Genomic DNA, 15,585 nt, shown 5'->3' on the forward strand with positions numbered 1-15,585 from the left:
AACATGTTTCTTGAGGTTATATGTGTTTAGGCAAATTGTCAAATTGTTTAAGTATGCTTTGAATATTTACCTTAATTGTAATTGAATGATAAGTTAATTTCCCGTTATACGAACTTACTAAGCATAAAATGCTTACTCTATTTTATTTCCTTTGTTTTATACTAGCATGAAGCTCGTTAAGGTTGGAAGTTGGTTAGAAACACATCACACTATCCATCGGCTCATTTCGATATAAATAGTAAATTAAATTTAGTTATAATGGCATGTATAGGTTTAAATAGCCAATATTGGCATATAAATGTCTTGGTTGTAATTAGCCATTAGAATGGCTTGTGATGAATGTGTTTAGATGTATATATATGAGATAATGTCATGTTTGATATGAGTGTTTAGTATGGTTAATTGACAGTAAACTTCATAAGTATGTCTATATGCATTTTTGGTCAAAATATGCATTTTTTTAAAAATAGGTAAGTTTGGATATATAGATTTATGAAGTGATATGTCATGCATAAGACTTGATTTTGGCTTGGTTTAAATGTCTTGGACTGGCTTGTGAATGTGTTAAAGTGTTTATGTAGGTGGAAGAAAAATTGAGTGAGAAAAATTAGCCTTGAAAATGACCTATTTTCATCAACACAGGCAGAGATACGGGCGTGTGTCACAGCCGTGTATGACACACGACCTAGTACATGGGCGTCTAATCTGGCCGTGTGTCCCCTACATCATTAAAATACAAAATAGAATGCTCAATATTTTTCATATGGCTTGGCACACGGGCGTGTGACTTGGCCGTGTGACCCCTACACCTATACACGGCCTAGTGTCACAGGGCTAGACCTTTCGTCTCGCAATCTGTGTGGCCTTAGTCGATTCTGATATGAACCGCCTCGGGGAGAGTCTAGTCGTATACTGAGTTGCCCAATCGTCTACGAGAAAGTATCGTTCAATTCACTTTTGAAATGAAGTTGATGGGAAAATAGGACGGAAGCTATGTATAATGGTTCTATGATGGTTTATGGATAAGAATAATATGTATAGGTTCGGTTAAATTGGAAGGGAAAGTGAAAGAAGTTAATAGATGATGGATATGGAAGAAAAGGGTTTTTAAAAGCAAGCACGAACCAATATTAGAAAATATCGACCCAAATGCTTATAGGCTTTCAAGGTGGAGGATGAAAGTGATAAACCTCGACCCGCTACTTAGCAAAGTAGGAACCTCGGTATAAGGGTGAAGGAAACAGGGTTGACGCCACTACTAGGTAGATAATTCAACAAAGTCTCAAACAAAGTTTAGAGAAGAAAATTCTCACAAGATTAAATTCAATAAAAATTTGGCAAAAAGTCCCTACAACTTGAAATATGCTAAGTATTTATAGCATTACATAAAGCTAGCCGAATGGACAAATTAACAAGACTTAAGAGTTAAGCAATCATCTTGAATAGGCTAGAATAATCTAGAATAAATTCACTAAATGTGCTTGTCTAAATTCGGTTGATTGCATCTTCAATGGATAGCTTCTTGATGAAGGAAAAATCAATGAATGAACTTGGATGCAAGAAGCTTAATGGCCTTGTCTAGATTCGGCTATGGCTTGAATGAATCTTCTAACAAGTGTTTCTTGGCCGAATAGTCACTTAGGGAAGCCAAAACAATCAACACAATTCATGTAACTAGTCATACATGTTCATTGTAACTAGCTGTTCATGCACCGTCCATTAGCCTTCCTTCATGTATTTGACTTGGAAATGAATTCATTAGCTACCCCTTGGTCGAATAGGTGCTTGGAAGACCATTGGTCAGCACACCATGCATTGTAGGAAGTCATGCATGAATCCTCCCTTGCTTTGAATCCGGTCGTGCATAAATCTCCCCATACATTGAACAAAACCGTGCATGCACCTACATGAATGAAAAACAATTCATTAAATCCCTTGTGAACAACTTAAATTCGGCCAAATGTGAACAAACATTCCACACATTAATTCGGTTATTACATAATTAAAACACGTAATATAAAACATAACTTAAATAACAATTTAACTAATTAGGACAAATTAAATTGAAATTAAATAGCTGATTAATTCAACTAGTTCAAACTAAATGAGAAACATTTTAATGAGCTTATTTGAGCTAGGATTTTTGTAATTGAGCTATAGCAAACTAATTAGTATAAAACTAAAACTTAGTTTAATTTATTGAAATAAAGAACGAGCTGAAAGTAAGCTCGGTTGAGCTCAAACGAGCTGAAATGAGCTTAAATAAGCTGAATTGAGCTGGACGGAGCTCGTGGAGCTGGAAACATGTTGGGATCAGCTTGCCAACATGTCAATGCTCGGCCTGACAGACTTGTTCGATAAGGTTCGTGGGGCGTGCTCGTATCATCCCCCCTCTTTTAGGCGACTTGTCCTCAAGTCGAGCTGTTTGTCCATGGGAGAAATTTGACTCGTGCATGGCTTTCCTCGATCAAATGGGATGGAAGATGTCACACAAACCTGGAAAATTCTTACCACAGCCGGTAAAAAGAAACTCAAAGGAGTCAAATTCAAATGTGTTCGATAGTTCATAAAAAATTCATTCAATCGAACATATGCCAAAAATCTCAATTGGACAAAGCAAGCATACGTAAATTTATCAAAGAGTTTCATTAGACCATCGTTGCAAACATGAAAACTAAGTTGGATCAAGGGATAATTGGTTGTAAATGATGGCAGGCACTTAAACACATTATTCCTCATCCAAAATATTTTAATTTCTTTAATCGAATATAGCAACTCATTTGATCCTTTGTCTTGCTCATGCAAGGTATGCCATGGCCACAGGTATGCTAACTCTTTCTTTCGTTTTTGAACAACATGAGGGTTGTCTCCAAATTCCAACATAATAATCACATCATTACAATGCCAAAAGAAAAAATCCATCACATCAAAGTATAAATAATTTCCAAACAATAAATCAATGGAATTTTCAACTTCAATCGAATTGAGCAAAGATATTTGAAAATTTTCAGATGACTTACCTTGACGAATATGAAGAGAAGACAATTGAGGATTGGGTTTACCTTTCTCGGTCAAAATGAATCTTCTTTCTTTGGATAGATAACGTAAGACAAACCTATTATTCTGATAAATTTGAATAGGTGGTGACGCACCATAACATGTCATGCTCCTCGAGGGGTGGAATTCACAAAAATGAGAATGGTTAGTATTAACGAAAACTATGGGCTTAAATGGAAAAGGAAAGTTACCATGGAAATTTGATTCAATTCCAAAAACATAGGTTGGTCTTACCTTCTCGAAATGAAACGAAAATTCCAGATGTGGCCAAGCAAGGTGATTAGTAAACGAATCAAAATTGAAACCCAAATCATTGAATTTCACCTTCTTATCAAAAGTTCGAACATCAAGCAAACATAATTTGAATGCAAATGATGCAAAATGCTTAATGTTTCCGTAAAATGAATTCATGTAGCAAATACCAGGCTTGAACACATGAACTTGATTAGGAATTCCAACAAGCAACATATTAGAAGAAGATATAATCAACTCACCACACGAATTATATTTCACTAGTTTAAACACACATGTTAATTTGTCAAAACCGAGCGTACCAAAATGCAAAGGTTTATACTTCAAGAGTATTAATCGGGAATGCAAATCATTACATGGAAATTTCGCACAAAAACTCAAAGATTGTTCATGAAGAACACAATTGCACATATCATGTGAAGATCTTTTAACATGGATGCCAAACAAAGAATTTTTAAAGAACATGCAACTTTTCAAACAGGCAGATTTATCACAAATCAATTGAGCAGGCATATTTAAACATAAAGATTTAACACATGAATTCAAAAAGTTTGCATGGTCTAACACATCAAAATTTTTAAGTGACAGACTTTGATCAAACACATTCAAAATTCGCTTAGAGAAAACTAATCCAATGTTGTCAACAAATTTGCCAATGTAGTAATCATCATAAGAAAAGCTGTATATGGCATCTTTTAAAACAAATTCGTTAACAACAGTAAGTGAGCAAAATTTATCCAAATCAAGTGACTTTGATTCGATAAACAAAGAATCCTTACCTTCCTTACCTTCGATCGCAAGTGGGTGGTTTTCATTCGCGAACTTACCTTTTTCGAACAACCTAAAACACCTCTCGTTTGGAAGGTAATGTAGATGGAATTGGTCGCACAAACTTCTAGGAACCTGAAAAGTTAATTCACAAGAAGATCGAACAGGTGGGTTAGTAAAAATAATCCTCACTTGCTCTCTTGTTTTCTCACTTGATTCTTTTTCTTCTGAATAATTCGTTTCTATTGTTTCAATTTCTTTTTCATCTTCTTTTTCACTCTCAAATTTCTTTTCGCTCTCTTTTTCAATCTCATTTTCTTTTTCATTTTCTTTTTGCTTTTCAAAGGCTTTTTCAAAGGCTTTTTCAAATTCTCTCAAGATTCGCTCATTTTCTCTCTTACTTGTCTCTTGCCTCTCTTTTCTTTTTATTTTGTTTTCTTTTTCTTCTTTTTCTTTTTCTTTTCTTTTCTTTGTTTTCTCTTTACAAGAATGTACAAAAGAACGATAAGAATACAAATCTTGTTCGAAAGATGAAGAACTATTTGCGTATGATTCACAATCAAAACTTCGTGAAGAATACTCCTTGAATGATTTCTTTGAAAATATACTAGGAGTATGTCTTTCTCTCCGAACGCCATCTTGGAACGAATCAAAATCGTAATCGGCTTCTCGTCTTCTCGAATTTTTTGATGAAAAGGACTTTCGATCGAAGTCACTTCTCGAATTCGCTGCTGAATATGAGTCATAGTATGAATCTCTTTGTCTTGAAGTAGATGGCAAAAAGGAATCATGATTGGAACTTTTTTTCGGGTAGTAGTCGGGGGTATATCTCCGTGGGGTTCTTGGTTTCGTTTTAAGACTTGAAGAAACTCAATCACTTTGGTCTCATTTAGTTGCCATTCTTCGCATTTCTTGAACCAAGTATTGGTATTCCGATTCGGTGAACTCTTCACGTGACATGATTTTTGTTGCTAAAAAGAAAATGTTAGATCACAAAACAAAATAAATAAAAATTAAGTACCTCACCACAAACCTCACAATTTCACTCGGAAAGAAGAAGGAAAAAAAAATGTGTCACTCCCGCTTGTGTTTACACTCGTTTGGCGTTTACCTCCACTCGAATGATCTCACTCGCTCATGCCTTTTTCCGCTCCTTTCTCCTCTTATAACCTTGTAACAAACTTAATATGATTTGATCTCTAGTATTGTGGATCGGTTTCAAATAGTTTTATAAAAGATAGCAAATGAGGGATTACGGGTTGGTTGAAAGAAAAAAAGGAATTGGGTAAAAAAGTGTGGCGTGGATGAGATTAGAATAGAAGATGAATCGGGAACGATATCAAACCAAGGGCTTTGACATTCGAACAGCAATCGAATTGCATAAAACACCTTTTTTTCAGTATTTTTTTATATTTTTTTTGAATTTTTTTTCGATTTTTTTAAACTTGTAACTTTTTTTTGTTGTACTATATTGACAAACTAAATACAATAAAAACACTTTTGTACACGATTTTTTTTTCTTCGGCTGCGTAGATTTTTGTTTTTATAGTAACAATAACAAACTAATCGAAATGAGAAAACTTCGGTATACGATTTTTTTTTCTATACTCTTTTTTTTTCTGAACCTACCTCGGGAATGCTCCACTTCGAACGTCTAAGCTTCTCGTTTTAGGTAGCTCTGATACCAAATGATACGAACCGCCTCGGGGAGAGTCGAGTTGTATACTGAGTTGCCCGATCGTCTACAAGAAAGTATCGTTCAATTCACTTTTGAAATGAAGTTGATGGGAAAATAGGACGGAAGTTATGTATAATGGTTCTATGATGGTTTATGGATAAGAATAATATGTATAGGTTCGGTTAAATTGGAAGGGAAAGTGAAAGAAGTTAATAGATGATGGATATGGAAGAAAAGGGTTCTTAAAAGCAAGCACGAACCAATATTAGAAAATATCGACCCAAATGCTTATAGGCTTTCAAGGTGGAGGATGAAAGTGATAAACCTCGACTCGCTACTTAGCAAAGTAGGAACCTCGGTATAAGGGTGAACGAAACAGGGTTGACGCCACTACTATATAGATAAGTCAACAAAGTCTCAAACAAAGTTTAGAGAAGAAAATTCTCACAAGATTAAATTCAATAAAAATTTGGCAAAAAGTCCCTACAACTTGAAATATGCTAAGTATTTATAGCATTACATAAAGCTAGCCGAATGGACAAATTAACAAGACTTAAGAGTTAAGCAATCGTCTTGAATATGCTAGAATGATCTAGAATAAATTCACTAAATGTGCTTGTCTAAATTCGGTTGATTGTATCTTCAATGGACAACTTCTTGATGAAGGAAAAATCAATGAATGAACTTGGATGCAAGAAGCTTAATGGCCTTGTCTAGATTCGGCTATGGCTTGAATGAATCTTCTAACAAGTGTTTCTTGGCCGAATAGTCACTTAGGGAAGCCAAAACAATCAACACAATTCATGTAACTAGTCATACATGTTCGTTGTAACTAGCTGTTCATGCACCGTCTATTAGCCTTCCTTCATGTATTTGACTTGGAAATTAATTTATTAGCTACCCCTTGGCCGAATAGGTGCTTGGAAGACCATTGGTCAGCACATCATGCATTGTAGGAAGTCACGCATGAATCCTCCTTTGCTTTGAATCCGATCGTGCATGAATCTCCCTATACATTGAACAAGACCGTGCATGCACCTACATGAATGAAAAATAATTCATTAAATCCCATGTGAACAACTTAAATTCGGCCAAATGTGAACAAACATTCCACACATTAATTCGGTTATTACATAATTAAAACATGTAATATGAAACATAACTTAAATAACAATTTAACTAATTAGGACAAATTAAATTGAAATTAAATAGCTTATTAATTCAACTAGCTCAAACTAAATGAAAAACATTTTAATGAACTTATTTGAGCTAGGATTTTCGTAATTGAGCTGTAGCAAACTAATTAGTATAAAACTAAAACTTAGTTTAATTTATTGGAATAAAGAACGAGCTGAAAGTAAGCTCGGTTGAGCTCAAACGAGCTGAAATGAGCTCAAATGAGCTGAATTGAGCTGGACGGAGCTCGTGGAGCTGGAAACAAGCTGGGATCAGCTTGCCAACATGTCAATGCTCGGCCTGACAGACTTGTTCGATAAGGTTCGCGGGGCATGCTCGTATCAGATTCGCTTGTCCAAACTAGCCTAAGTCAGCCTTTACACCAAAAAATGAGGATTCCTTAAGAATTTCTTTAAGGCACCAATTTGTATAGCAGAAGCGATTGTGCCAAAAGAAGCTACAAATAAACAAAAGAAAGCCAAAGAAAGAATTTACAGAAGGTGTTTGAGTAAATTCCCAGGAATTCTATTACTCTTAAGAATTCAACATACAATGGATGAGTTACAGATGAGGGGGAGGCTCTCTATTTATAGTTGAACTGCCCTAAAATCGACGGTTAAGATACATTTACATCGACGGACCAGATTAACGATATCCCATGATTTAAGGGATTTTCAAGATATGCCTTATCAAATCTAATCTAATCTTTACAAGATATGATTCCCTCTATCTTAGAAGATTAGTTACCCAAAATAGCCTAAGTTGTCATATCTTCATTATCGGGCCACCCAGGCTTCAATCTGACATGCTTCTCTAACAATTCTTGGAATTGAGCCAGTTCTCGTAGGCTAAATGATCCCCATCTAATCGATCGACCTCCATGAGGCACATCTTGTACCATGGTCACGAGCTTTAAACTTTAGCCTGTGACATTCTCCCCCACCTATTCTCGCAACGCCCTCGTTACGACTTCTGAATGAAACTGGCTTAATTCATCTTGGAACTCTCTCGTTGCCTTGGCCTCTTCCCGACTTGCCTTGCAATCGAGTTGTCCCTTTCTTCGGAACCTTTGCCTCGGCTTCCGTTGCCTTTTAACTTGAACCGTTGCACTTGTTGGTACATTTCGTTGGCAAGAAATCTCCACTCTAACTTGCCCTGATTTTGACTTGTTCCCATTGGAATCCCCTCGATTCTCACATCTTGGCTTCTTTCCGCCCACTCCCTCAGCCTTCTTACTTCTGAACTTTGAAAGGGCCCCTACGACCTTGCCAAGCTAACAAGTCAAAATTCAAAACTCTATCAGAGTGTTTGCAATGTACCTTACTCGCAGCATTTACTCATTTCGATTGCTTTTGTATTGCTTCTTTCCCCTCGAAGTCCAGTGCATTTGCAATGTACCTTACTCGCAGCATTTACTCATTTCGATTGCTTTTGTATTGCTTCTTTCCCCTCGAAGTCCAGTGCACAATCCACATTTCGCAAAGGTGGCATCTCCATAGTTGATTCCCCAGGTTTCATATCAGACTCACGTTCCACTAACTTTTCTGAAGGGGCTTTTGTAGCATTCCATTCTACCGAGTTAATGTTTTTCCCATACAAAACATCTTCGACTAGTTGGATTGACGACAACACCTTGGTCCCAACCTTCATATCCTGATGCAGTGGCACAACAATCTTCGATAACGGACCAGTGACAATATGGATTTCATCGGCCCATGGAAACAGAACTGTCTGAATCCTGTCAAGGAAGTTTAAGCCAATCACATAATTGTAATCATCTAATTGGATTACCTTAAAGTCTTCCTTGCCTTTCCATTCACCGATTTGTAGCTCTACATTATGAGCTACTCCCACAGTTGGGGCCTCCTCATAATTTACTGTCTTGATCTTCTCATTCGATTTCCTAATCGACAAACCAAGCTTCTTGGCAGCCTTTTCTGATATGAACAAGTCCGATGCTCTCGTATCAATAAGAGCACTCCACTTCTAACCCGCAATGTTGATGTCCACAAACATCAACACTTCTCTACTATTCCTTTTGTTAGGAATAAGCATCATCGAACCAACCCTCGATGTCTTTCCCTCAATAGGCTCTGCCTTTACCTTCGGCTTATCTTTTTTTTGGATAGCCGACATTATCGACCTCTTCAAACATTTTCACAGTATGTGTGGTCCTTGACAAAGAAAGCATTTTATCCTCTTCCCTTTGTCCCTTGGATTGTTGGATCCCCGTTTCGCATCTCGTGATTCTCATTGCCACTTGTGGTATCAGTTCCTCGCTTCGCATCTCGTGGTTTCTTATTGCCACTTGTGCTATTAATATTGTAGCCATCATCGCTATGTCCCTCTTCATCTTTCTCATGGTTTCCCTCACCATTGTCCTTTCCATTGGGCTGAGACGATTCAAACTTGTCTTTCGTTGGACCAAATTCAATAAAGGACTCTGCTTTGGCCATGGCTACAGTAAGTTCGGTGACACTTCCTTACGCAACTCATGCTTTGCCCACGGCTTTAACCCATCCTTGAACCAATAGAACGCTTTTTTCTCGCTCAAGTAAGAGATTTGAAGCATCAACTCGCTAAATGCCCGAACATACTCTCGAATAGTACCCTGTTGCGTGAGACAATGCAACTTAGCCCGAGCCTCCTTCTCGGTACTGCTTCTTCAACTCTCTTTGGAACTCTTCCCAAGTACCAATTGCATTCCCACCATATTTCTCATCTGTGGACTTATGACACCACTACAAGAGAGTCACATCAGTAAAATAGATTGAAGCTGTGTTTACATTAATTGTATCATCCTCGATGCCCATCGCTCAAAAGTATTGCTCCATTTCCAACAAGAAGTTGTCCATGTCTCTTGTGGACCTTGCACCTTTGAACTTCTCCGGTTTGGGAACAACCATTGCTTGTTGCTTCGGCTTTGAAAACAACATCCCATTACTCAAAGCAACTTTGTAAATCGTGAGCTCCCCTTTAAGCTCTTCAATTTTTTTCTTCATGGCTAATACCATTTCCTCGAGATTCTTATCCCTCTCTACCAGCTTTTCCGTAGTGGAATTGACTAACTCATTCAGCTTTTGCGTATTGGCACCGAGAGAATCCAACACAAAATCTCTGAGTTGCTCTTCTATTGAGTCAAACCCATTTGCGCGTCCCTTGACCAACTCAAGCATCTCCTTCATATTCCCTATAGACTCCTTGAGATTAACAACCCGATCTTCCAAAATTGTCAGCATGTCCCTCGAGCGGCTTGCTTTTCTAACCCTTCCATGGGTCTGCATTGGCTCATTCTGATCAACAACTTCTTTCGACATCCCAACAATGCCTTCAAACCAATAGCTCGGATACGACTTGTCACAGGGTTAGACTTTTCGTCTCACAATCCGTGCGGCTTTAGGCGATTCGCTCGTCCAAACTAGCCTAAGTCAGCCTTTACACCCTAAAATGAGGATTCCTTAAGAATTCCTCCAAGGTACCAATTTGTATAGTGAAAGCGATTGTGCCAAAAGAATCTATAAATAAACAAAAGCAAGCCAAAGAAAGAATGCACACAAGGTGTTTGAGTAAATGCCCAAGAATTCTATTACTCTTAAGAATTCAACATACAATGGATGAGTTACAAATGAGGGGGAGGCTCTCTATTTATAGTTGAACTCCCCCAAAATCAACGGTCAAGATACATTTACATCGACGGACCAGATTAACAATATCCCATGATTTAAGGGATTTTTAAGATATGCCTTATCAAATCTAATCTAATCTAATCTTTACAAGATATGATTCCCTCTATCTTTTAAGATTAGTTACCCAAAATAGCCTAAGTTGTCATATCTTCATTATCGGGTCACCCAGGCTTCAATCTGACATGCTTCTCTAACAATTCTTGGAATCGGGCCAGTTCTCGTAGGCTAAATAATCCCCATCTAATCGATCGACCTCCATGAGGTGCATCTTGTGCCATGGTCACGTGCTTTGAACTTTGGCTCGTGACACTAGCACACGGGCATGTGACTTGGCTGTGTAACACAAGTCAGAGAGTTACATGGGTACAGACACGGGCTGGGACACGGCCGTGTGCCCTATTTCGAATGCCCACACGGCCTGACCACACAGGCCTGTGTCCCCTACATGGAGATTTTGCGAAAAATTCTAAGTACCCAGTTTAGTCCCAACTTGTTTCTAATGTATGTTCTGGGCCTCAAGGACTCATATAAGGGACTTTATGAATAATTTCTGACATGAATGTTAAATATTATGAAATATCTGTACTTAATTTGTAAATTCCAGAAATACTCTGTAATCATATTCTGACGACAGATATGGGTTAAGGGTGTTACAATTATAGCTATTTAGAAAGGTAAAATAAAAGAATTTATTTAAGCAAATATAATTTTGTGAAAAATTAATAATTATTTATGAAATAATCAAAAACATATAAATAGCTCTAAAAAAATAAATAAACGTAAATTTTATTTTTAAAAATAATTAATTGTTTAATCTTATAAATTAAGTACGTTTACAGTTTTAAATCAAACTCAACAACGAATTTTAAATCAATCTGATTAGTTGTTAATTTAGGTTAGACTAAGAAAATAATATAATAAGTTTGATATATTGTGTATTGATTCTCCGAAGGAGTTACAACAATTTTGTACCTTAATTTAAGGAAGATTAGAAATCAAAAAACCCATTCTTTGCTTTGCAGTGAATGGGTAGATGGAGAGCAGCTGCTTCAATCCTCTTGAACCACTTAATCAAAACACCCTTCCCTTCTCCTAAATCCCTTTCACCCAAACCTCTTTCTTCTTCCAACCCACCTCTTCTTTTTCGATTCACGAGACATTTCTCCGCTCTGCCCTCTCCAGTTTCTGTTTATGCCACCGATTTCGATAATGGGTCTCCTGAATTTCCCCATCAAAATCTTGGGTTTGTTTCTCAAGGAGGAGAAGAAGAAGAGAAACACGGCAAGATACCCGTAAAAGCTTATTTCCTTTGCACCAGGTTTGCTTCCTCCTCATATTCAATATTTCGTATTCGAAGCTTTGGGTGTTTATGGATAGTTCTCAAGATAATACCTTTTTTTTTTAAAATTGGATAGTTCAATGTTTCATTGCCCTTGCTTTTTGTACGTTGTGGTATATTATTTTCTTTTGTTGTTGGTAGGTTGGTTTTTTTTTTCTTTTTCTCAGACTTATGGTTTTGGCAGTATCGATTTGAAGAGTATGCAAGCTGAGAATTTAAGCAACATTATACCTCCTTCTTCTCGTTCATCAAATTATATTGCCCTCAGACATTGTGATTTCCCTCCAGATATTACTGTAAGATGTTTTAGCATACTTCAGTTAAACCTGTTCATACGTTGTTATTTTTCCCACTGTTTAGCATTTTTGTTCAATGGAGATTTTGCTTGTAGTCGCTTTGAATTGTTAGATACATTAGTTCCTTAGACTGATCAGTTTTAAGGCTTCCCATGCTCACAACAGTATAGTATTTGGCATGCTCAATTTTGATATATTAGTGTCCAATACTTTATTAACAAAGCTGCATATGTCGTGCTGTTCATTAAGAATGTTATGAGTTGAGTAACATGTTAGGTTTTTGTGGGGAATCTGCCAAGTTCAAAAATAGAGGCTTTTCATATTGTTTGATTAAACAATATCTTTTCTTCCATTGGCTTTAGGGACTTGGAATGAAAAACAAAGCCAGCTGCTTTAGATATATGGTTGTTTTTCAGTACGGATCTGCTGTCTTGTTTAACATTGAGGACCATGAAGTTGAGAGTCACCTTGAAATGGTTCGAAGACATGCTTCTGGATTGCTTACAGAAATGAGGAGAGATGGTAAGTTCCTTTATTATTTATTGTCTTTCCTTTTGTTTCGGGGTACACATAATCTCTCCTATATATCATGAACTAATTTTCTCTTTTTTATGTGACCTTTTTGCATTAGATTATACTGTAAAAGAGCAGCCACTGATGACAAGGGATATGCAAGGAGGACCTGACTACATTGTTCTCAAAACTTTGGATACTGATAGTATCCGCATTATTGGAAGTGTTCTTGGTCAAAGCATTGCATTGGATTATTTTGTTTCGCAGGTACTTCAATTAATTTCCATGGAATCATAAATAGTCTAAACATTTAGCTTATTACGAGAAAAGGTGTTCACTTAGATTTTGACAACCATACTGCTGATTCCTAATGATTTCTGGCTTGAAAGCCTGTTATTCTGCATGGTATTTCCTGCAGGGATTGAATATGGTCTCTCTTAATCTCTCTCAGGTAGATGGGATGGTTGAAGGGTTTGCTGATATAAACCGTGCAATGGAAAAGACAGGAACATTCACAATGGATAGGACAGAGCTCATTAAACTCGTTGGAAAAGCCAATTCAAATTTGGCTGATGTAATTCTTAAAGTTGGTCTTTTCGAGAGGTAACATCTCTGGCTAAATTATTTGTCTTTTTGAGAGGTGGCTACATATTTTCCATACTATAAATTCCAATTTTTTTATGAATCATTGTGCTCCGTATTTGCTCGGCAGTTATTTAAAGGTTGATATGAGAAATATACCTAATAAATTGGTTGCTCCGAAATTGCAAGATTCTTGCCTTTAAACTTGCAATAGCATGAACAGTTGTGTATAATAACGATAAAATGTCTTGGGCTGATGACTGCAAGACTGCTGCTTCGAATAATTAGAGTAGTGCCTTCTGAAAATCATTTTAATAGTATGATATTGTGTCTATGTCTTCTAGAATCTCATATTGGTGGGCTTTATTTGAATAAAACCATATAGTAATATTGATTCAAATGGTGCACACAGGTCGGAAGTTTGGTCTGCAAGCCTAATTTGTGAGATAAGCTTGCCCTGGCTCGGCAAGCATCAATGTTTGTCTTTGCCGCATGTCACTTCTTGACTCTAGTGTGGTTCGAAGTTTTTCTTGTCTGCAGTTAGTCAAGAATAGGAATAACAACTTTCATTTCTTATTAATTTAATGCATTTGAATATTCGAGCACTAGATGCATGCGTTGTATATGTAAGAAATTGTCTTTGTCGGTTTTGTTCCATTATCCAGATCGGAAATTGCTTGGAGAGAAGCAAAATATGCTCAAATATTCGAGTACCTTCGGGAGGAGTATGAGGTGACGCAACGGTTCGGGAATCTAGATTTCAAGCTAAAATTTGTGGAGGTACCTTCGTGATCCATTTACACTGTAATTTGAATGTCAAGCAAAAAAGGATGGCGTGTTAGAGCTTCATGTGACCACAAATCTTGGGAATCTTAAATTTGACTTTCACCTGGTTTATTGCAGCACAACATTCGTTTCCTTCAAGAAGTTATCCAAAATAGACGGTCAGATCTCTTGGAATGGTGTATCATTTTCTTGTTGACCATCGAGAATGTAATAGCAATATACGAGATTGTCCGCGAATCAAGCGGCGTTTCTCTGTGATTTGGCTAGCTGATGAGGAAGTGAGGATATACAAACTTGATTACAGTAGCAAAAGTTAAAAGTAGTTTATAACCAAGAAAAAAAGGAAATTACAGGAAGAGTTTAACATACATTTTTTTTAGCCACTAATTTTTATTACATTAATTATGTAATAAGTCACTGCAGCAGACAAATCAAAGATACAGTTCCTGGTTTAAATTGAAATAGTAACATTTATTATATTTAAAAAAAAAACTAATTTTGTGTGCTCAACTGTATTAAAGACTGGTGTGTATATACATGTGTAAATGTATATACGTATAGCTTTTGAATAGATTGAAACCACAGCAGTGTTTGCAGGCAGTATGAGATTAAAAAATTTGAAATATTTTTGATAAAGCTACCCACTGCATTCTAAGGACCGAACTCGAGTTGGTTAGTTTATCCATTAAAATTAAAATCTACATTTTTCGTATTAAAATGCTCTTTTTTATTTTATATATTTTTATATTTTTTTATCATAATTTGTTAAAAATTTTATTTCTTATTTTGGTAAAGAAAATAAACCTAAGATTAACTTAGGAGTAATTACAGGTCCTTGTCAACCTCTACAAGGCGAGCCCCTTCATGAGGAGGGTGCTTGAAGATGTCTGAAAATTGCAGCTTAGCCAAAGCATCAGCTAACACCTCTCGCAATAGTAAATAAAATTTTATAACATAATTTAGTTTAATTATGATATATAACATTGTATAATCTTAGGGGACGAATTGAAGTGGGATTTTAAGAAGAATTGAAGTACTAAAATATAAAGGGCGTGAGTGAAATTCATCTATTAATTGAATTTTGATTTATATATGTAGTATGTTTAATTGAGAATTAGAGTAATTATATAAATAATTATATTCGAATTTAAAATCAAGTGAATTTTCAAATACATTTATACATTATTTTTATACAATACAACTAGTATTATAATTTTAAATCATATATTTTATTTTTAAAGATATAATTATGTTTTATTTTACCAATTTCATTTAAAATAGTTTAAAATTTTATTAACGAGATAATTTTCTTACATTTCAACCTACTAAATATTAACTAAATTATATACTACATATTATAAATTATTTATATTAATCTTAACAAAATTACATATTATTTATTATTAATTATTTATATATGGTCAAGGACTAATCGATGATGACAAGGAGTAC

At 36.0% G+C, this 15,585-nt stretch overlaps 1 protein-coding gene across 4 annotated transcripts; it reads left to right on the forward strand.

The window, feature by feature from the left end:
• The first annotated feature begins 11,553 nt into the window (after window positions 1-11,553).
• LOC107960331 (protein RETARDED ROOT GROWTH, mitochondrial) lies at window positions 11,554-14,589 on the forward strand. Of its 4 annotated transcripts, none has more exons than XM_016896658.2 (7): window positions 11,560-11,935; window positions 12,141-12,252; window positions 12,615-12,774; window positions 12,884-13,032; window positions 13,184-13,368; window positions 14,013-14,127; window positions 14,251-14,589. In XM_016896658.2, exons 1-7 carry the CDS (start codon window positions 11,643-11,645, stop codon window positions 14,389-14,391), a joined length of 1,155 nt encoding a protein of 384 aa, XP_016752147.1. In that variant the 5' UTR covers window positions 11,560-11,642; the 3' UTR covers window positions 14,392-14,589. The 4 variants fall into 4 exon arrangements, with proteins under 4 accessions (XP_016752149.1, XP_040968512.1, XP_016752147.1 ...); XM_016896659.2 differs by having other exon boundaries at window positions 11,562-11,935; window positions 13,217-13,368; XM_016896660.2 differs by lacking the exons at window positions 14,013-14,127; window positions 14,251-14,589 and adding an exon at window positions 13,760-14,006 and having other exon boundaries at window positions 11,554-11,935.
• Window positions 14,590-15,585: the final 996 nt, after the last annotated feature.

Source organism: Gossypium hirsutum, chromosome A05, assembly GCF_007990345.1.
Source record: "Gossypium hirsutum isolate 1008001.06 chromosome A05, Gossypium_hirsutum_v2.1, whole genome shotgun sequence".
NCBI lineage: Eukaryota > Viridiplantae > Streptophyta > Magnoliopsida > Malvales > Malvaceae > Gossypium > Gossypium hirsutum.

What these genes read in the sequence shown, in the direction of transcription:
- LOC107960331 (XM_016896658.2), top strand. Translation starts at nt 11,643, where the DNA reads ATGGGTAGATGGAGAGCAGCTGCTTCAATCCTCTTGAACCACTTAATC. An exon ending in GCTTATTTCCTTTGCACCAG is followed by an intron (nt 11,936 to 12,140) that starts GTTTGCTTCCTC and finishes TGGTTTTGGCAG; the next exon opens with TATCGATTTGAAGAGTATGC. An exon ending in TACAGAAATGAGGAGAGATG is followed by an intron (nt 12,775 to 12,883) that starts GTAAGTTCCTTT and finishes TTTTTGCATTAG; the next exon opens with ATTATACTGTAAAAGAGCAG.